This window comes from Pollachius pollachius (assembly GCF_949987615.1).
Source record: "Pollachius pollachius genome assembly, chromosome: 2".
Classification (NCBI taxonomy): Eukaryota; Metazoa; Chordata; class Actinopteri; order Gadiformes; family Gadidae; genus Pollachius; species Pollachius pollachius.
The window spans coordinates 13,123,357-13,145,392 of NC_136935.1; the positions used below are offsets into that span (position 1 = coordinate 13,123,357).

The 22,036-nt window shown below is 42.4% G+C and overlaps 2 protein-coding genes across 2 annotated transcripts in view; both read right to left on the reverse strand.

Moving 5' to 3' along the window:
* Positions 1 to 9,501, reverse strand: part of shtn1 (shootin 1) — a gene marked incomplete at both ends in the record, with an annotated part of 19,843 nt that extends 10,342 nt beyond the window's left edge. Inside the window, 4 exons of the mRNA XM_079759034.1 lie at positions 3,044 to 3,138; positions 7,667 to 7,727; positions 8,366 to 8,418; positions 9,450 to 9,501. Coding sequence (XP_079615160.1) covers positions 3,044 to 3,138; positions 7,667 to 7,727; positions 8,366 to 8,418; positions 9,450 to 9,501 — 261 coding nt within the window. The remainder of the gene's footprint in view (positions 1 to 3,043; positions 3,139 to 7,666; positions 7,728 to 8,365; positions 8,419 to 9,449) is intronic.
* Positions 9,502 to 9,722: 221 nt separating this feature from the next.
* The window catches only part of atp6v1ba (ATPase, H+ transporting, lysosomal, V1 subunit B, member a), a 29,434-nt gene continuing 17,120 nt past the window's right edge, over positions 9,723 to 22,036 (reverse strand). The window contains exons 6-14 of the mRNA XM_079758955.1: positions 21,444 to 21,583; positions 15,668 to 15,769; positions 14,424 to 14,521; positions 14,158 to 14,281; positions 12,940 to 13,090; positions 12,617 to 12,699; positions 12,068 to 12,172; positions 11,814 to 11,943; positions 9,723 to 10,740 (exon numbers count right to left, since the gene is read on the reverse strand). Coding sequence (XP_079615081.1) covers positions 10,598 to 10,740; positions 11,814 to 11,943; positions 12,068 to 12,172; positions 12,617 to 12,699; positions 12,940 to 13,090; positions 14,158 to 14,281; positions 14,424 to 14,521; positions 15,668 to 15,769; positions 21,444 to 21,583 — 1,076 coding nt within the window. The 3' untranslated portion in view covers positions 9,723 to 10,597. The remainder of the gene's footprint in view (positions 10,741 to 11,813; positions 11,944 to 12,067; positions 12,173 to 12,616; positions 12,700 to 12,939; positions 13,091 to 14,157; positions 14,282 to 14,423; positions 14,522 to 15,667; positions 15,770 to 21,443; positions 21,584 to 22,036) is intronic.

Sequence of the window (22,036 nt, forward strand, 5' to 3'; positions counted from 1 at the left end):
ACATGCAGGTGGAGAAAACGAGGGATGAGGGGATAGGCCTATGTACACATGCATTTGGCTCGATGAGGGAATGTTGAAGTGGTAGAACGATGAATACATTGAGGTGGAGGGATGAGGAGATGGAAGTCAATGAATGATGAATGAATGCACGCACGCACGCACGCACGTACGCACGCACGCACGCACGCACGCACGCACGCACACACACACGCACACATTTCAGGGAGGTATACTTAAACATGATAAACACAGCAGAACAACGCCTCATCCTGCTCTCATTTCGCGGGGGCTTTTTTATTTTCTAAGTCAAGCCGCCACACAGACGTAATTCATTGTGCATGTAAAAGTCAGAAGAAAGGAGCAGGGATGAGGCACCGCTGAGCTTGTGTTCTGATTTCTTTAGTTTCCCTCGTCCCTGCAATCAGCAGAAGAGGCGTGGCAAATGAGACGAACAAACAGCCGTGTAACACCAGACACCTCATTAGAGGAACACTGGGGGAAAAGTGGCCCAAATATTTCTCCTTTCTCCATCGTAATCATTGCTCTCTTTTCTTATTTTTTTCCTTTGATAGCACACGGTATTTGCGTCTATATTTCCATTCAGCAATTTGCACCTCTGTATTTTGAATCCAATGCTCTCTCTATATTCAATGCGATTCAGCGTTTTCATCAGTGCTATACGGTGGGGGGGGGGGGGGGGGGGGGGAACGCCGACTCCAGTGCTTCCGTCTTCCCGACAGCCATATGTGTCAATTAAGGCGAGCGTCAGTAAGTAAAACCCTAATGAAACCTATGGCACGGAGACAGATGGCAATTATGCATATGTCTTGATGCGTTCTCAAGGATGAAAAGTGCACAGAGATTGATGAAGAGACAAGAGAGATGGAGAGAGAGAGACGGGGAGATAAAGAGAAAGCAAGAGAGGGATGGATAGAGTGAGAGAGTGAGAAAGAGAGAAAGAGAGAAGCCAAGTCACAAATGATACATTTATTAATGGCGTCATGCTGGGATGTGAATAGCAGCAATTCAGTCTTTTGATGACGCCCTTCAAAAGGCATCTTTTTATGTGTGTGTGCGTGCAAGATGCAATCAACAATACATAACATGGAATCACAGCCCTTTTGGTAATAATCTATGATTGATAAAAGGCGTGCGTATGAAATTATGCACTCAGATAAATCAATGGCACCGGAGGGCAAGACCAGGGGAGGTCACTGCCAACAAATTTGTCGCTCCCGCTGTCCTCCGCGCTGATCACACATCAACGCTGAAGAAAAAAAAGAGTCAAGCATCGCAACGCCACCGTGCCACTGATTGGCCCGCTCACAAATTGCTGGCATCCTCGGTCGTCTGGTTTTAATTCAAAGTGTTGGGAAATCACATTCAAGTTTCACCGCCTCTGTTACTGCTCTTTGGAAAGAGCTGGCAGTCAAAATAACCGTCATTGGACTTGGAGAAATTAACACAGGCTCAATTTGCCTGTCTTCCCTTGGTTAAACCTCCCCAAATATTTTGGGTGTGATTTAAATGGAAATGAGCTGCAGAGCGAGGCTGCCAGAGTCCAGGGATGCTGTTGCTGCTCCAATTAAATGGCTTATATTTATATATACAGAATGTGCGTCAACATTTATTCATGCCTCCAATATGTATCTTTAACATAGATTTAGGTCTTTCTCCCTAACTCTGTCTCAAAGTATTGATTTTATATTGATCAGGTCATTCAAAAGTGACCCATTTTTGTCACTTCTTGAGGTATTAACAGAAAAAATACAATCACCAAATCTTTTGATCTAACTGATTAATCAGCCGATGTTAAAGACGCCAATTTCAGATTTTTATTTTTTGTTATTTTTCGCTTTAAGGCTACCTTGGTTTTCCTGCATTGTGAATTTATTTAGTAAAATGTTATTGAGTTCAAACCGCTGGACTGTTTCACCAACTTCCTTTCTCTCTTGCCTGATTGTTCAGCCCAAATATAATTCGATTAAAGTAAATAAAGGGTGATGCTATTTTAATCAAATCATAGACATATAGATATCAGCAAGTTCTTACATATCCTCCTTATATGAATAAAGTTTCAGAGCAGGATGCTGGCTGAATCCCAGCACTCTGATTGGACGGACCTGCTGATTGGAATAATCTGCTCTTCCTGGAACATAATGTTTGGTTAGTGGCTTTCTGCTTTTCATGATGGAAACTATGTGAATTTACACTCTATCTATGTTGTCCAGGGGACACCAGCCGTTATATTTGTATTTTGATTGCCGATAGGCCTCTACTTTGAGGATATTTATGACTTGATTTTACATATTAAAATATGTACAAAAATGTATAAAAAGTATTCAGATTTGTGAACAGGATCAAACTCAACCAGAGCAGGAGAAGAAGTCGTAGAAACGATGTGCTCAAACACACTTCATATTAGTATATAAAATAAACATAAATTTAGAATCTACACATTAGGAAAAGTCATGCATCATCTCCAACACCATGTTTCATTGGTTTGTCGTTTCCAGTTCTGACCCAGTATTTCACAATCTTTTCTGCTTTAAACATGGCTGCCTGATTCGCATGGAAGGTGTAAAGGATGCATGGAGGAGGACCATGTTTGGTTGTTGCTTTAATCAATAACAGAATCATTACAATTACTCTTAGTAGACCTACTTAATCTAAGAAACTCAGATCAACAAAGCTGATACAAATCTGCTCATTTTGTACTCACTTGTCGATACGTTACAAAGTGTATTCAGCAGCCAATGCAATGGCTTGAATAGGCCTTCAAGTTGCTAATCAACAGATGATGTACAACGTTTTATTTGCAAATTTGCATGTGTGTGGGCATGTATGTGTTAAGCTTGCATGTATGTTTTGCTGTGTGTGCAACACAGTTCAGAACAGTTTCAGAAGCCGTTGTCTCCCATCATAAGAAGACAAGAGCATTAATGTAAATGTTGGTTCTTTGTCTGTGAGGAAGCTCTGCATGTCATGGCGTGTTGGGGCTGAGACACAGCTGTACAGTGCTTGCCGGTGAGATGAGCCGTACCTTTGAGGCCAGGATTTCAACGCTCTGACGACAATTCCTCTCAATCTCCAAATCCTCTTGAATGGCATTCACCTCTTCAATGACCATGTGGGAGACTGGCAGAGAGACATACAAAGAGAGACAGAGAGACACAGAGAGAGAGAGAGAGAGAGAGAGAGAGAGAGAGATGGAGGGAGGGAGGTCGTAAGATAACAAGCAATGGTTACAAGAATGGGATAGAATAACCCATCCTATTGTTAGGATAACCCTAACCCTCATGTTAACTTACTCATACAGGACACCGTTAACCCAACAGGAACAGGAATAAAACTATATGTGATGATTAGAAGAAAAAAAAACATGCCGGTTTATATAACCTAAAGGATAATACGGAATACAGTAGGCAAACCATCACATTTTTTACTATAAAAACATGAAAGATTACATTTGTATTATATCAGATTGGCAAGGTATTGTAAAGACATTGTTAATGTATTTACAAAGAGTAATCCTTTCTTAAAACATTGTTTACATGAAGATAACATACTCTCAACTAATATTACAGTATCACGAAACAATATTTTCAAATGCATCTATTCATATTGACTGAGACAACACAACAGCGATTTGTCTGGCATCCATGATGTAAATGTCAGCATTGTTCGCAGGAGAATTGAACGTAAGAGAAATCATACAGAGAGATAGTGTTGAGTGTATTCATGTTTTCTTAGCCTGTCACCTACGATATTAAGCCACCGTGTGCTATTCCCCGCACGGCAGCATGTGTTTCCATAAGAGTCCTGTCACATCAAAACACCTTTGTGAAAACAAAGGATTGGATAAAGATCTGCACGTGTGTTTGTATGTCTGTGTGTGTGTGCGAGGGAGCATGTAACCCCCCTCAGTTTACAGAGCTTTTAATTGACACGAGAGCGCCGCGATGCTTGACACTGAAGCTCTCCGACCGGCTGTCATTGTGGCAGTTACGCACGTCTTCATTCACGGGCACGTGAACCCAACGCTACGGATTAGAGGTCTCGTCTGCTTTGTTTGCCTTGTTTTCCCTTGTTCCTTCTTACATATCCCTCGCTCACCGTGTAGATTTCAATCATAAAAGGAGGGAAGGAAAAAAACATTCAAAGCCTGTGTAAATTTACTGCGGAAGGTTGTTCCGTCCGCTATGTTAAAGCAAGGTTTACACAGAGTATATAGTCGTTTATTTTATTTATTTTTACGATGCTGCCCATAACAACCTTGTCATTAACATAGATTTGCAATCAGGAATAGAAGTAACAGAAGTAGCAATAGCAAACACATGATAGATAATCTCAAGCAATTTGATGACCAAGAATGACTAATAACAATAAAACATTTAAAAAACGACCCTCATCAATTAGTTTACTCTGGGGAAGAATGACTTTTGGAATGGAGATCTATAACCACTGATCTAATCTGAATGTAGTTCCTGGATCTCTCCTCTCTTGTCTCTATTTCTCTGCTGTTTTTTAAGCCTGACATGTGGCCCCGACCGATGCCATCATCAAGTCTCTCATCTCTCGTCATCACACCTCAGGACAAGCGATCCTTCCTCACCACTTAACTAATTAAACATTGTGTCTGTGTGTGTGTGTGGGATTGTGTGTGAAGGCGACAGACGGGGAGGCATTAGTGCCGTTGCCGCGGGCGACTCCTCTACCCCCGGTGACACCTAATTAAGCCGTGTGATGAGCGCTGAACGGTACCACTCATCCATCAACACCACAAAAATAGCTGCACGCAAGTCCCAAATTTAGCTTCAATACTAGCCTCAATGCTGGCCTTGATGCTAGCCTAAATACTTGCTTCAACACGTGCCTCAACACTAACTAGTCTCAGCAATGACTAGCCTCAATGCTAGCTGCAAAGCTAGCCTTAACGCCAGCTTCAATGCTAACCACTGCAATACCAGCCTTAATGTTAGCCCATCCACTAGCCCTACTACGAATGCCATCTCTAGCCTAGATTCTAGCCTCAACGCTAGCCAATATACAGTCAAACATAGAAATATGTTCCAGACAGACAGCCAAAGACAGAAAGGGGTGCCCTGAACAAAATGCTGTGTAAATTGTTATTACTGGTCACTAGGGTAAACAAACCTCCATGTGAAAGTGTGTGTGTGTGTGTGTGTGTGTGTGTGTGTGTGTGTTTGTGTGTGTGTGTCTTAGTGTGTGTGCGTATGTGTGTGTTTGGCGGGGGTAACGACACAGAGCTCTGATGCGTCAGAGAATTGTTAGTGTTAATTATAAGTTTCAGTCACTCCCCCTCGCCCCTCCCCACACCACCATCATCATCATCATCATCATCATCATCATCATCACTCCATCTTTGCTTTCTACCCCCCGCCTCTTGTCTTCATGTGTGTGTGTGTGTGTGTGTGTGTGTGTGTGTGTGTGTGTGTGGGACAGTGATTACCCCCAGCATGTTGACGTGCAGCATAATGGTATCAGAGGCTCCAGTGCATCTCTGAATTAAATGGTGTGTGTGTGTGTGTGTGTGTGTGGGGGGGGGGCTTGATGAGGGGGATGGGGGCAGATGCCTTTGTGGTGTTATCATTACAACACAATGGTCATGTTGTCGCCAACCTTGCCACAGCCAATTCAAAAGAAATGATTGTATGTGTATGTGTGTGTGTGTGGAGAATCTGTGTGTCTGAGTGTGTGTGTATGTGTGTGTGCGGAGGTGAGTAGTGATGGTGGTGATGGGGGTGCTGGTTTGGGATGGTGAGGGGCTTGTTCTCTCCCTTTCTCCCTCCCACCTCCGACTCACCCCTCCACTACATCTCACCCCCCCCCCCCCCCCCCCAGTCGTTTCGTTGTGAATAGGAGCAATTTTCTAAGAGCTATGAAATCACGTAATAGGCCCTAATATGCAGCTGTTTGGCAGTGTGCGACAGCCTCTTTTAGCGTGCAAGTCAAACACAATATGTGTTTTGGCTGAGGGATCGCTGAATATTCGCCACGCTTATTCATATGAAAATCCTGGCGCGCGCAACATGATTACAAAGGCAAACTATTTGCTTGTTCTTTTGACATGTGGCACCTCAGATCAAACCCTGCCTGCAATTATTTGGTCATGGTGCCCCATTCTACCTTAAAGGAAAATATCTTTCTCTCACGGGCTGAAGAAATGTGAAAAGCATTTAAATTGTTGAGGGATGTGTGGAGTGAAAGGGCTGTGGCAGGCCTGGTACTTGTGAATGCCATCATCTGAAGGTTTGGAGATGGGAGGACGTGGGCCTCCTCCCATAGGCCAGGAGGGGGACGGACCAATGGGATATTTTGGTGCCGAGTTTTGGTGCCGATTCAAACACGTCAATAATGCCGTCGTTAACATATGCGGTGTTGTTGCCGGGGACAGAGATGCTTAGGTTACGGAGTGTCAATGTGTTTTCAAGGAGCAGTTTGGTTTGGTACCTACCTCTGTCATTCAATCCAAAGTCAAATTCAAGCAAAATCACACCAAAGATTCAATCATGAGGAGGTGTGTTGGCTCAGCTTGCTGGTGGTGATGGTTTGCGTTTTTTGTAGTTGTACCAACAAGGGCTAAATGGGGTTGTTAATTTGAACTAGCATATTATGCATTCATGTTTCAGTGTTGACGAGCTAATTTGTAGTCCAAATTAATTATGATGGACAATTATGATATATTTAAGAAGGGATTTGTTTTTTTGCTCTGATGTAGCTTGGATTAAATGACTATCTTATTAATGTTATTTACGTGAACTAATGCAATGTTATTACGCTAAATTGATTATTGAACTTGAATATGGACTTCAAATACTGTATTTCTGTAAGTATTAGAGCACACTGTGATCACACTTTATATGAAAGGCTAGTTCAACCTTGTCAACAGTATACATTGTAATAGTTTGATCAACAATCAAACTATTAAACTGTGTGTTTTACAGACTGCATGTCAAGGTAACACTCTACACTGATCCATAGATCTATCAAGGCTTGTCACAATATACCCAAACGTTACTCCAGTCAGGGTGTCACCATAAAACTTGCGTCCGTCTATGTTATACATACATTAACATCTACATGTGGGCTGGGCAAAATGGATAAATGTATTATAACGAATATCATGGTTCATTTTACCCCATGATTAAGATACCCATTAATATCACAATTAAGAGTATATCTTGTCATCCTCATTAATCTATAATATAAAATTGAGTATCACAGGAGGTCGATATCCAACCAAATATGAAGTCAATAAAAATGAACATTTGGATAGGCGGGACTCTAGCACAGTGAAGGTACCCAGCTTCCTGAAAGCGGTTGGGGCAAGCCACTCAAATAATCAATACAAATACACATACATGTGAATTCAATTCTGCAAGCTAATTGAAATTTCAGATCATTGGTTGTGTTGCCCGGGGCAGGTCATGGTAGACTTTTAATTATTGTATACTCGATCACTGGCGTCGTAAGCAACTGCGTAAGAAACACATATTGAATCCAGCAACAAAAAACAAAATGGAAGGAAACCGTTGGTTTAGTTGCAGCAGATAACCAGCCTGACCTGCACCCAGTGCTCACATTTCCTTCTGGGTCTGTCTGTCTGTCTGTCTGGTAGGGGGGGGTCTGGAAATGAACCCACCTTGCTGGAACTCATTGAGCTTCTGGATGGCCTGGTCCCTCTCCTCCTGTATACGCTGACACTGAAAAGGGACAGACCGACAGACAGAGATTCTAAGATTCCAGCATCTGAAATGTTTAGATATTGGGGAGTATATAAATAACAGAGAAAATAAAGTGGATCGCCTAAAATAACGGTTCCAGAACAAATGTGATCTGTAGGAAAGATGGAAAGAGCTGAAAATCCCCTGGATTTTCATCTACCTACCAGCCCTCAGCCCAGCTGAGGCTTCACCTGGTTGCATTGTCACATTGACATACTCGAAAGAACGTTGCACTCAAATGTATATATTGTACTTGATTTGCTCAACAGACATTGCCCAAATACTTATGAAACCCCCTGGTGCCTACATATTAACTATTTATTTAATTTAAAAACAGAAATTAAGATCTGATGCTGGAGGCTTTTATGATTAAACTAAATTATTTGGAGTTCTATCATTTTTTTGACTCCCAGTGAATGCCATTCAGGTTTTGAAGAGACACTGTATGCTTAAACTTACACTCTGAAGGGCAGTTCAGCAAGGCTATTCAGTTGCTTAATCTCTTCGCATATAAACGCTTTACAACATTTGAAGGAAAAATGAACGACCTGACAGTGGGGCACGCTCACTGTGTTTTGTGTATAAGCAGTAATGTGTTGAATAAAACCACCACTAACCTCCATGGTGGTGAGACCGTGTTCCCGCTGTAGAGCCTCATATTCCTGGACCACTGTGGGTAACAAGGGGTGCCACTTACAAGACATCTTCACAAAGACAGGAGCTGTGGAATATCTGATAGTTCCCCTTCATCACTAATATCACTGCGGCTAATTAAAGAGCAAAAATGTGCCAACTTGTGATACACAATCATCCTCTGACTAGGTCCCCCCCCCCCACTCCTCCCTCCTATGTGCCAGAGATGACTGATAATGTTGAAAATAGCGATAGGCCCACAGATAGAGGGAAGTGTGTGTCTGTTTCCATAAAGTCAAGAGGCTGTAGGCTTGACGTAACTTTATTATTTCCAGAAGGGTTATTAGGGAACAACACTAGTAACAGACAATGTTGATAGAAGTGAGCCACTGGAAATAAGGCAGTAGCCATATGTATATATGTGTAAATCATGTTTAATATCACAATAGATAATGTGATAAAGAATTGGCTTATGCATGTGTTTTAATAGTGTGCCAGAGGAACCAATGTATGTTACACACATCCTTCTATCAAGTCACCTGTTAAATAATAATAATAAATAAGACCTCCATCTTAAGTCAATTATTGTAAAACCCAGTGTTTGAGTAACCGAGTGTTGACTCAGGGCGGGTTGGAAGGCCAATGGTCGAATACAATTAGATCTTCAGGTACCAACCATGTTTCAGATACATAACTGTATTCCATTCATTTCTAGGCCACGTCTTCGTGTTGGTTACTGGTCGTCCGAATTACTTCTTTAAGAACTAACTTAAGTCAGGTAAGAGGCATGATTTGACATGGCCCTTGCCTTGACATTAGATAAATGGACTTTGCTCTTCCAGAAAATTCTTAAAAAAAAACGAAACAGTATGAATAGTGGGTTCATATTAACGACAGAATTCATCATATAGACGGATAATGCATACATCTCCGTTGCGGTTGGCGAAATTAAATGAGTAAAACAAACATGAAAGTAGGCCTAGACACCACTGACGTAATAATTATCCGCAATGGTTTAAAATGTAAGCTGCTACAACATATATGAAGCTAGTGTCACGCTACACTCACCTTGGTTTGACAACTTTGCGATGACATCGATTTGCTCCAGTTCTGCCGCCATTGTATTATATTCAGCCTTGACATATAGCACGTGACGTGTACGTAGCGCAATAAACGGGTAGACACGAAGTCACACGCGCGCGTGCACACACACACACAGACACTTCATTATCCTGAACCACGCCCACAGCGATAGTGGTTAACAAATGTGAAAAGTGAAACTACAAAAGTGTAGTTTCACATCTGCTCATAGGAACGACGCAAAACCAGGAGACACTTTGGAATATAATTTAATTAATCCGATGACAGGTTAGCGCACAAATGAACAGCTGTTGACAACATTGAATTGATTTCTTCAAACACAAACGGGAATGTTTATCATATATATATATATATATACCCCTTTTTTTTTTCCTTTACAATAACAATCACTCAAAACAACAAAACAAAGTGTAAACATCCACTGTTTTAGGATTCAGGGAAAATGCATTGTTGACAAGACGAGGGAATAAACCAAATCTGCATGGAGCTTGTGATCTGAACGCCCAGCTTCAGCTTTGCACAACAAACCTCTGATCATACCCAAATCTGAATATCTGAAATCACAGACAAATGTCTTATCTACCACAGGTCTTCATGCATAATACTCTTAACAAAACACAGTCGAGCAGTACCGGATACCTGGCAACCACTGAAATGTTTTGAGAATGTCGTCGGCAAACAACCCCTTCCTTTACATACACACAAACACATACAGCTTGAAATTAACAACCAAGATTTTTTTGTTTTATCCAGCACAAACCCAAATAAATAACAAGGAACCATGTGGGATTCTGGAAGTGGGGGGGGGGGGGGGGTTGTAATAAAAATGTAGATCTCACAATCAAAGCTACGTTTTATACAAGACTGCTGAACATGTACCAACCACACTACAGCTACACTAAAGGGGGGCGTTGCCCTGTTCAATCAAGGGCGTCTTCAGGGTGGAGCAAGAGAGAGGCATACTGCTGGGGCTGGGAAAAGGGGTTGGGGTGTGGGGACGACCTCAGTGCTGGAATTGTTGGGAAGCTGGCAGAGAGACAACGAGAGCGGGAGAACCAGACACAAAGAGGGGGGGAGGATGGTGGAGGAGAGGGGCGGGGGTCTTGGAGCAGCCCTTAGTGGCGCGCGGCGGACTCCCTGGGGTAGAACTCGGCGATGGTGCTCTGGGGGATTCTCTTCAGCATCTCCTTGGGGAAGATACGCAGCAGCTGCCAGCCGATGTCCAGCGTCTCGTACACCGTCCGGTTGTCATAGGGCCCTGGGGGGCAGAGACGGCCGGAGAGGACGGGGTTAGGAAATAAAAAAGTCCATGTTTTATAATTTCATAAGAGACTGATTTTTTTTCTTAATATGTCAACCTAAATTTAAAGACGAATCCATGATTGCTGTAATAATACTATTAAAGATTAAAAACATTGTTAGCTCAGCAAACTAACCTTTTTTCAGTTTTTAATCATTCTGAGTCCTGTCCAAATAACGTGCACACTCGATATAGTGGCCAGCATAGTGGTGAAATGGAGTCTAAAAATACATCTATGGTGGTCAGGCGAGGTGAGTGTGTCAATGATCGTTGACAGCTAACACTTGGACGGTAATGGTGTAAAAAGCTTGCTCCGACACCAGCGCTTGGTGTGCTCACAACAGCAAGCACACCCTGTGGCACACCAGCTTCACCACAGGTCCATTTTCACATTCTCTGTTACGTTAAACATAACACCACCCAGCTTTTGGCTCCTTCAAGGACAGAGGTAAAGTCTTAATTATGGTTCCACGTCGATGCAACGCAAGGGGGTTTACGGACCCATTACGTCCCTGCGGACCCTCTTTGCGTTCACAGCAAGGGCCTAACATGCGCCTCCTAAAAAATGCAACCTTGTGTCGAGGCGACGCAGCAGCAAGGGCTGTGAATGGTCCGATCACTAAAACCCGATGAAGAACCAAAACAGGTTCACTACTGTGTCGAAGCGTCTGCGTGGTCCTTGCGTTGCGTCGACTTGGAACCATAATCAGCCCTTAAGCTGACCCATACGTGTGTCACAAACTTGGGGTCGAGACCTCACTTGGGCTCACCTGGTATGGATTTGGACTTAACCTGTACCGTTGATTTTTTTTGCGTCAATGCTTCATAGCCACCAGTGAACTACTGATCACTCATTGTGGCTTGATACCAATATGTCACCTTGGACAGTGACATTACAGGCCAATATGAATCGATTTAAAACGATGCGTTTGTGGCAGCAGCAGATAAGCCATCGTTTATGAACTGAAAAAAAACTGTTCTAAAAAACAGAAGTTCTAGATTTTCAAGGGCCTGGACTCTTCCCCTCTCACCCTGAGCAATGAAGTTCTTCTCGAACTTCTGCAGGAACTCAAGGTAGAGCAGATCGTCGGGGGTCAGGGCCTCTTCTCCTACCACAGCTTTCATGGCCTGGACGTCCTTTCCAATGGCATAGCAGGCGTACTGAGTGAAGAGAAGGTATGGTTAAACATGGCCATAGTGCAGCTGCACCACGACAATGGCTCGGAAGTCCAATTCTATATTCCAGATTTCACGGAAAATTGTGATGTTATAGCAGAAGATTTACCAGCTGGTTGGAGACATCTGCATGGTCCTTGCGGGTCATGCCCTCACCGATAGCAGACTTCATCAGACGAGACAGGGACGGCAACACGTTGATGGGGGGGTAGATCTGAACAAAGAACAAGACGATTAAACATCTACATGCAGGTAAAAACACACAAACAAACTCCTTAGGAAAGTTTAAAGCTTTGAGGTTTTGTGTACATCTTGATTACTCAAAATGTATAATTGTCCAGCCATTGTGCTCAGATTTGCCCTCTCTCAATACACAATAGACCACCTCTTCATGAAACAATGCCATAGTGTCAACAAAATGTCAGCGCTAGTATTAATCATTCAGACTTCATCACAATTACGGTCTGAAAAGGTCTGCTTTCCCCATGTTTAATAGAGGGCAATAATGGATGTCTAAGTGGAGCCGTAATCACAGATTTAAAACACACTTGCCATGACTGGTAACTGGTCCAGAGATCACTGATGAAACCCTAACCAGGATAAGTGCTAAATGTTTGTGAAACACTGGTATAATAAAAAAAGACTTCTTGATGGTTACCTGTCTGTTGTGGAGCTGTCTGTCCACATACACCTGTCCCTCAGTGATGTAACCAGTCAAGTCAGGAATGGGATGGGTAATGTCTGAGGGAACAGAGATTGTTAAGTTTTACCCTCCCTCAAACGTCAGCTCATTCATGGTTCATTCCAATGAATGGGCTGACTGCGCAATATAAACCAATCACTGTGCATTGAAATCCACAGTAACGGTACATTTTCCACCATGGATGGGAATCGACAATGTTGCCAATTCATATCAATGGTTCAACCGTGGTGCATTCAACCACCGTGGTTCATTTCACATCTGAAGAGCTTCGTCCCTACCGTCGTTGGGCATGGTAAGGATGGGGATCTGTGTGATGGAGCCGTTCCTGCCCTCCACTCTCCCGGCACGCTCATAGATTGTGGCCAGATCGGTGTACATGTATCCAGGGAAGCCACGACGGCCGGGCACCTCCTCTCGGGCTGCAGACACCTGGAGAACAGAGGTAGTGGTTGAGGATACATGCCAGGGGCTAAGGTAGCCTTGCTGATGGTGGATACCATCAATGCACCCCCTTCCTGGATTGTATTCACTGGATCGCAGACATAGGCGGGTCTTGGTAGACCAAAACACCATCATTGAAGATTAACAACGGCTTTTGGGCCCAAACACGCTAACTGCAGGAATCAAACTCGCGGCAACTCTTTGGATAGGAAGAGAACTGGTCTTAAGGGTTTGCACTGAGGTGAACACTGTTGGACAACAGGCAGCTTCTAATAAAGACTACACATGTAAAATGACTAATGTGATGTAGTAATTGCACAATCATGTAAAGAATGTCACTGCTCACTTTAATTAATGTATTTTTGTTAATGATGATATGTAATGACCATTTTTAAGTAAAAGCCTAACCGGGGACATGGGTTGCAAAATTAGCCTTGACTAAAAATCCTATATGCAAGACATTCGTTTCATGTATTGTATCCTGTTGCAATGTTTTTTGCATTGTCCTTGACAAATAAACAAATAAAATAACGAGCAGATCAACGAGCAGACATGGTATGCACTGAATGTGACTTCCTTAATCCATCCATCACACAATGGAGGGAATAAATTTCATTACAAGACTATAAAGTCAGGTTGGCACTTAATCTGCCTTTAAAAGGGAGCTCCTCATCATTTCATGATAGAGGCAACATTCACCTTCAACAGGTTTTACTGTTCAGTCAATGGGAGAAAGAAAAACATTCCTTATCTTAAAGGAGAGCCCAGGTTAACTGTTGACATTGTCAAGATGGCTGGTGTTTTATTCCCTAGCTTTTGCACTACCTACCAACTAGCTTTCCTTTAACTTAATATTGGTCTCTACATTGGAATACCAGCCCACTCTTCATAGAACAATTGTACTACACACAGACCCTGCCAAACTGGCAGAAGACCAACTTCAAGGGGAATATCGAATATTAGGAATTCATGGATTGTTCCACTATGAGAAAAAATTCTGGCAGCTGTATAATTATTACAATTCATTATTAATAAATAAAAGTCAGCAGGCCTACCTCTCGGAGGGCCTCGGCGTAGGAGCTCATGTCAGTGAGGATGACGAGGACGTGCTTCTCACACTGGTAGGCCAGGTACTCCGCGGTGGTCAGCGCCAGGCGGGGGGTGATGATGCGCTCAATGCTGATTGGTGGAGAAGAAATTCCGTCAAAAATAGGCAATGTGCATAAGCATTGCAAAAGTTGGTCGCTAGTCTACATTAGTATACAGTGATGCATACATGCATTGGTGTTAGGGCACAAAGCCCTGTCAGAGTGCCTCTTACGTGGGGTCGTTGGCCAGATTCAAGAACAGGCAAACGTTATCCATGGAACCGTTTTCCTCGAAGTCCGACTTGAAGAAGCGGGCAGTCTCCATGTTGACCTGGAAAAACGAAAAGAAAAGTATAAGACAATAGTGATAAACCCGAAATTTCAACCATTCGTGTCGGTTGTTATTCAAATCTAAATTTGGGTATTCGAATACCTCATTCTTTTTTTTTTTCATATGCATATTTGTGAAAGCCACAGATAGAAGGCTGGATAACATTTTGTCGGAGATCCAGTTATATCGCAGTGATAAAATAAGACTATATGTAAAAAAACATGGTTGCAAGTATGCTTTCCCGTCAGGTGAACCACGCTAGTCCTGCTGGGCAATTTCATCCAAACGTCCACGCAGCAATCCTACGTTATAATGTAGTCTTTTAAAACATCACAACACATCTCTGCCAACGGACAACACAACACTGCCCTATGAATACCATAATCACTCCACGAATCGACACGTTTCCACTTGCACAAAGCAGGTATGTTCACCAAAGCCGAGCCCTCTGCACGGTGTATCAAGTATACTGGGTATGGTGGCTTTACCCTAAGCCCCCTAACGCCCTGGTCGTCTCATATTCAACTGGTTTCCTCTTCTTCAGTCTCTCCACAGCGGTGTGCAAATTGATGGATTACCGACAACAGGGCAGATTAAAAGGTAGGTGTTTTTTGTGTTTGTGCGAGTGTGTGTGCGTGCGTCTCCGTCCGAGTGTACGTAAATGTCTGTGGTATTTGCAAGTGTGTGTTTGTGAACTGCAGGTCAGGACGGCAGTGAGGGGCGTTAGAATAGACACAGCAGCAGCTGAGGGGGATAACTCGATACGGCCGGTGTGAAGGCGTTCTAAAGGGCTGCTGAATTAGCCAGCGGTCAGATTGAGCCGCAGGATCTGCTCAGGAGCCCAGAAGTAACAAGAGGGACTTAGAGACACACAAGTCACCTGATGAATAAGGAACTGGGGGGCTGGGCGGGGTCAAATTGTCAGGATGTAAAATGAGGGTCAAGAAGGGTTGGATTAGTGTTGCGAACACAAAAAAAACAGGACGGGGAGAGAGAGCGATAGAACAACCAGGGTGGGTGGTGGCAATGAAGACATAGGTTTCTAATGCCAAAAAAGGCCAGACTTGACTGACACAGGGACAGAGTCAAACACAGAAGAGTCTGACTGCAGTAGATTTTCCCATGGACCACCACTCGGTCTCTCACCCCCATAGCTGCGAAGACGATGGCGAAGTTCTCAGAGGTGTAGTCCATGACGTCTTTTGACTTCTGGACCAGGCCAGCCTGCCGACAGATCTGGGCGGCAATCTAGGAGGGAGCAGAGAAAAGCTTTGTTAAAAAGTCAGCAGGCTCTGCGCTAAATGACAGCCATTAAAAGATCATGGGGTTTGCATAGACACAAAACAAACCTATACTATGGACAGTCCCTCAAAATTGCAGTTTTCAGCAACAAGGATGTGACAAAAGATATCATTAGTAACAAAGGGAAGAAACACTCCAACGTAGGGCTGGGCATTAATCTAAATTTGATCACGATTTCGATTTTAGTGTCAAACGATCACAAAACGAATGTAATTGAATTTTCGATTTTCTTTTATTATTATTAATATTTATCGTTTTATAGAAAGTGCATAAAAGCTGGATACATATCTGTAAATTATTTCAGATTTTGAGATTTTCTTTTTGACCATTTTGTGTATTCTTTTTTAGGCGAAATTTCAAATTTCAAAGTTCTCAGTTACAAAGTGTTTTTACATCATGTTTTCAAAGCCAAAAATAATCGTTTGAATAATCGTGATTTCAATATTGACCAAAATAAGTGATTATGATTTTTCCAAAATCGAGCAGCCCTACTACAAAGATAAAAGAGTATAATTGCTAAAGGTACCCAGATTGATCCCCGGTGTCTGCAGCCTACTTTGCATAACAATTAGAAGACAGGCTGGACATTTGAATGAACAGCTCCGCATTCAAAAAAAAAAATTATATATATATATTAACTAATTAATTCAAAATCAATTCAATTAGGGCCTTGAAAAATAAAAAGAGGAAGAAACTAGATTATTATAAAGTGCAACTTTACACTGTAATAACAATATTTAACGAGGTAATTATAACTTAACTTCAAACTGGCCAACACAGAGAGAGAGAGAGCCAGAGAGAGAGAAAGAGAGAGGGACAGAGACAGAGAGGGAAAAAAGATCTATAACACCCTTACCTGGCATCAAAGTTGAGCTTGTATACGGAAGTGTGTTTGCAGAGATTGGTGTATGGCACATAGTTGACGAGATATTCTGCGGTCTGTCCTGGCCTCTTTGGTAGTGGCTAACCCACAATATTTACTTTATTAAGGCACTTTACTCCACTAAGGGCCAAATGAGCAGACATGCCAATGGCCTAATGTTACAGTCAGTGAAATCCGTCACAAGCTCAACTTTGATGCCAGGTAAGGGTGATATAGATCTTTTTTTTATTTTTCAAGGCCTCTCTCTCTGGCTCTCTCTATCTGTGTTGGCAAGTTTTTGTGTCCAGTGTTGAAGTCAAGTTATAATTACCTCGTTAAATATTGTTATTACAGTGTAAAGTTTTTACATGAAAAAGTTGTTACGTTACTGTATTTACGCGTTGCTTACTTTCACTAGCCGTGTTTACATGGACACTACTGATCTGATTAGATTTCTAATCGGAATAGATCTATTCCTATCATGCAATCCGAATGTACTGTATATATGGCATTTACAAAAGTGGTAAGCGTACGTTTGTATGACTCTCGTGAATAACCGTTATGTTGGTCTGGACTTAAATGATATATGTAAGGGATAATGTTGTAGTACAGAACGCCGGTCATTATCGGGAAAAAAAGCCCTGACAGGGCGAACCGGAACTTGACGCGAAGTGGAGGTGTCTTGCTTCGCCCTGAAGGGTATTCTTTTCGATAATGACCGATAATGTTCTATACATTATAACACGGATCCTGGCCAAAACGAAACAATATCTTCACAGGGTGTGTCTTTTTACAATTACCATTCGTAGTGCTGATCAGCAGAGAAATAGTCCACCAAAGACGTTGACGTTGCTTAGCAACCGGACACGTTGGGGTTGATAAATTACCGGACTACTTACAGAGTGGTAAGAAAGACGTGAATCAGCATAAAAGTACAGATGGACCTATTGTGAACTACTGAAGCTGCTGATGCCATCTCTCTAAGTTAAAAAGTAGCCGCACCCACCCCAAACCAATCGGAATAAGTGCATACATGTCGATTATAGCGACTACACCACCTCTCCTATTCCGCATGGAATTATATTCCGATCAGAGAATTGTATTCCGATTGAGCTGTTCTTCCACTTCTAATCGGATCGGAAGTGTCCATGTAACCGCGTCTGTCTACCGGTCACACGGTAACGTCAAAATCCATAGCGTAGCGCAAATTCACATCGGTGTTCTTTCTATACGTTTATACCGTACAAGTCTTTAAATATCGATTCCTCCAGCCAGAGGTCCGAAAATTTGCATTTCCCCATTATTGTCTTTCAAATGACTTTGAACTAACAGAAGCGAACCCGCGAAGAGGTTTGGCAGCAAGCCAGCTGGGTATATGCTGTTTGTTTCAGCGCCCGCACCACGTGACAACATTGATATCACTCAGTTTTAGTAATTTTAGGAGATAGGCCTGCACGTAAATTACACAAATTGAAAAACTCATAGGCCTAATTAGAAATTGAATATCTTGTGAGATGACGTTTATTACTTTTTAATGGCCTTAATTTGGGCTAATTTCATTTACTACCTTTTAGTACCTTTAACAACCCTGCGGAAACCCTGGAAAACAGACCATGACAGCACAGTGTATTTGTAAACGTGACACTATTGTGGTCCATTATGTGTGGTCGTCGTTACATATGAATGTCACATCAACTTGAATTTGATTGTGCCCTCCAAACCGTGCCATCCGCTTTGTCCTGAGGAAATGATTTTCAAGAACATGACACCCATGAAAAAACTGTATCCTACAGCCGCGACGTGAACAGCGTTGGCGCTCAGTGCCACCGTCTGATCTTCAGACCCTGACCCCCACTTGCTCCCTGAGCTCCCACACCTGGTCCATGAAGGAGGGAGTTGCTGGTGACATGACCCTCCATGACATCTGGGTAATGAAACGACAACTTCCGGGCTATTGAACCCTGCCATGCTAACCACCTTTGGGTTTACAGTAAGAAACATACATCCCCCTCACACATCTCGTCCCTTTATTTATGAGCCCCAAACATCAGGCACACAGAATTAGATTAATGGGGTCAACTATTGTATATTCCCCACAACACAATTCATAAGTGTTTGACAACAGGGTAACAAGAAACAGGAGAGCAGCATAGACTTTTTGCTTTAGGTTGTAAATTAACTAGGGGCCCTCACTCATGTGAAGCTACGGCTCATATTTTGATGCTCATTTTAAAAACTAGCTTTGAAATACAGATCATTTATCAATGTGAGGGTGCATTCGGTATGTGTGTGTATTGGCTATTTGTCCCCCTTTCTTGCCCGTCAACACATACGACTTCCATGAAGAAGGAGAGCCAAGGCAGACATAAAGTCAACATTATGGTGTTGGCGTTGACAAGGTTGAGAATTCTGCAGCCATTTTCCAATGAAGTTAAACGCCGGACAAAAGACAAGACGACGTCTGGGATTAAAATGGAAGACATTTTTGGTCAGGGAGGTCTTGCGTTGGAATCACGTTCTCAAATGTCTTCCAGAGCCGTGTCTTTGTTTTTGGCTGGAAGCCATAGAGAACAAGGCTTTACCTATTCGGCACGTTGGCAGCGGCAACAATACCTGAGCAGGACATTGATCCAGTTAACGGCTTTCATTTCCCGCCCTTGGGGAGCGAGGTGTGAATGGTAGACGGGAGTTTGAAAAGGGAGCCGGATAAACCGCCAGTCTGTAAAACTCTGTTTCCAAGCTAAAGAGGCTCAAGACCAGAGAACTAGCTCTATTAGTCTAGTGCGTCTCTGATTCAATGAGAGAACATTGAAGAGCTCAAATAAATCAATGTTGTTCTACCCAACTACAAAAAAGGGTCCCTCTGTAGCCTCAATCCTTGGAGCCATTTCTAAAGTTAGCCTTCATCTTGTTATTAAATGACCTCCTTGACATCTGCACCTTGTATCCAGACAGCAATCAATGGATCCTGCACCTTCTTCAGCTAAAGACTTGTCGTCTTACTCCAATTTGCACTTGTCTCACGTAACTTTTCACTACTCAGCCTTCTTCAAAAATACGGCAAAAAAATTATAAAATAAAAAGGCCCTAAATTAGCAGAAAGATCCTTGGTGTAGTCAATAAAAAAGGTAACCAAAAATATCCAAGAACAAGTTACCGGGAAACTATATTCTCTGAGGCTGTTGGACGGGGCCAACAAGCCTAACATGCATAAGGTCTGCCCCGGACAGACTTAAAGAGCAAGGAGAATATTTTACAGAAAAGCTGAACAAAGGGGCAATCTCAATAGCACAAACAGTTTGTGCCATTGTATCAGCTTTCCATTTTAGGTGCAAGGGATAGAAATTTGCATTATCTTTATACTACATTACTCGTCTACTGTATCTTTATATTAAAAAAGTGGATTAATCCTTAAAGTGGGTAATAATTTAATAATATTGTTTGTCGTCTCTCACTGGTATTCGATTGTCCTAAATTTTTTGTCCTAAACTAAGGTTTGAAACGTCAGAGAGAAAGGGAAACTAATTTCTTTACGTTTCAATCGAATTACCCTCAGTTCGACTTTTACCTTAGAATGGTATTTTGAACTAATTCCTTGTGTAAATAGGATGCAGAACACATCGTCTTGTGACCAGGGTTGGGAGGAGTTGGACTACTTCCCTTTCCTGCTGTGCCCAACAGCTACCTCTTCCCCGGGGAGTTCCCAGAAGATATGACGATGTTGCAAGATCATTATTATATTGCAGATGAAACCAATTACAAAAATCGGATTTAACTGAGGCCAGTGTCGTTACCAATGGTGAATGCTCAGCTTTTCAGAAATGTAATTTTATTTTAAGTGACATTAAGTTATATCTCACCACAGTCGATGGTTAATGACTTTAGGGTCCTTCTATCAGACGTGTAGTGAAAAATATAATTAAAACGCGTGACGTGTCGCAAATATGCAGCATTTTCAAATAAGTATCCCGCAAGTGAAAAAGACAGATGGATTAAATCATCAACCTTTAGAGCCTATATTGAAGACTGGCTTATGCTATGTCCTTTAACCAAAATATTAAATGTATTCAGAGGATTCAATTATAACGTTTCACACACTTGCATCTGTTAAATAGCGAATAGTAGTTTGCGGATGAGGGTGATTATAACTGGGTGCATTATTTAATAGATACATTTTTTGGAGACGTTAGTTTTTTGTTATTGGAAAGGGAAACAACATAACTAAGAAAATTGGTATCCAAAAACACTACGGTTACTAACTACACACGTCATGTTCTCAAGAGCAACCTATTTTCACGAACTGTAGTACAATAAACATTAGCTTGTAGCGCAGACTGCTTTCGAGTTGAATGAGCAATAAATATAACAGATAGTGATAATACATGGTCAATGAATGTGGTTTGACCCTACAGATGCAATAAGAGGACTGTGCTGAGGAGCATAAAAGGCCTATACCCTCTGCCATGTCCTACAAGATGTACAGTGACCATAGTGACTATGACAACGAAACCTGATTGTGATCGGTCAAACTGATTACCATTAACGTATTTTTTTCGTAAAACGGATATTAAGTCGTAAATGTACATTCCCATTGTGCTCCATGACGTAATTATTGATTATCGAAGTGGTTGAAATAAAGACATGAAAAATCATGTTCAATGTGAAAGGACCTTCAGCCTTCACACAAATCAGTTTAACCAATCACAATCGGGCATCTTCGTCATAGTCACCATGGACACTGGGACCACGTCAGCTCACCTCATTGTGGGGCAGACCAGCAGCAGAAAAGATGGGGATCTTCTGGCCTCGGGCAATGCTGTTCATGCCGTCGATGGCGGAGATGCCGGTCTGGATCATCTCCTCAGGGTAGATACGGCACTGGGGGTTGATTGGCTGGCCTGGAGGAACCACGAAGGACAGCACAGGTGAGCCGTTACAGCACTCCTCCAGCCTCCTTTCAGAGAACCAAACCTTTGTCCCTGCCCTTCCTCTTGACATACGGTCAACCATTGCATGTTATAAAACACCAACACACATTCCTCCAGCGCCGATCACTGCAACACATCGTCGCAGGGATTTAAAGTCCAGATTTGTAGGTTTAAGTGAGGGACCTTCAACATTGACGTTATGTTACATCGCCATTATTTCCTTAAAACCCTTTCAGCTCTTTGTCAAGACTTTGGCAATGAAGTATTTCAGCAAAAGGCAAAAAAGCAACAGCGAGGTAAATATAGGGAAGCGAGCCGAGGTTTGCTTTAGGGTCATTTAAATCCATTCTACCACAATACTGAATCTTTGAAGGAATAACTTCATTCATCATAAGTGGACATTAGTATAATACATTAGTTAAA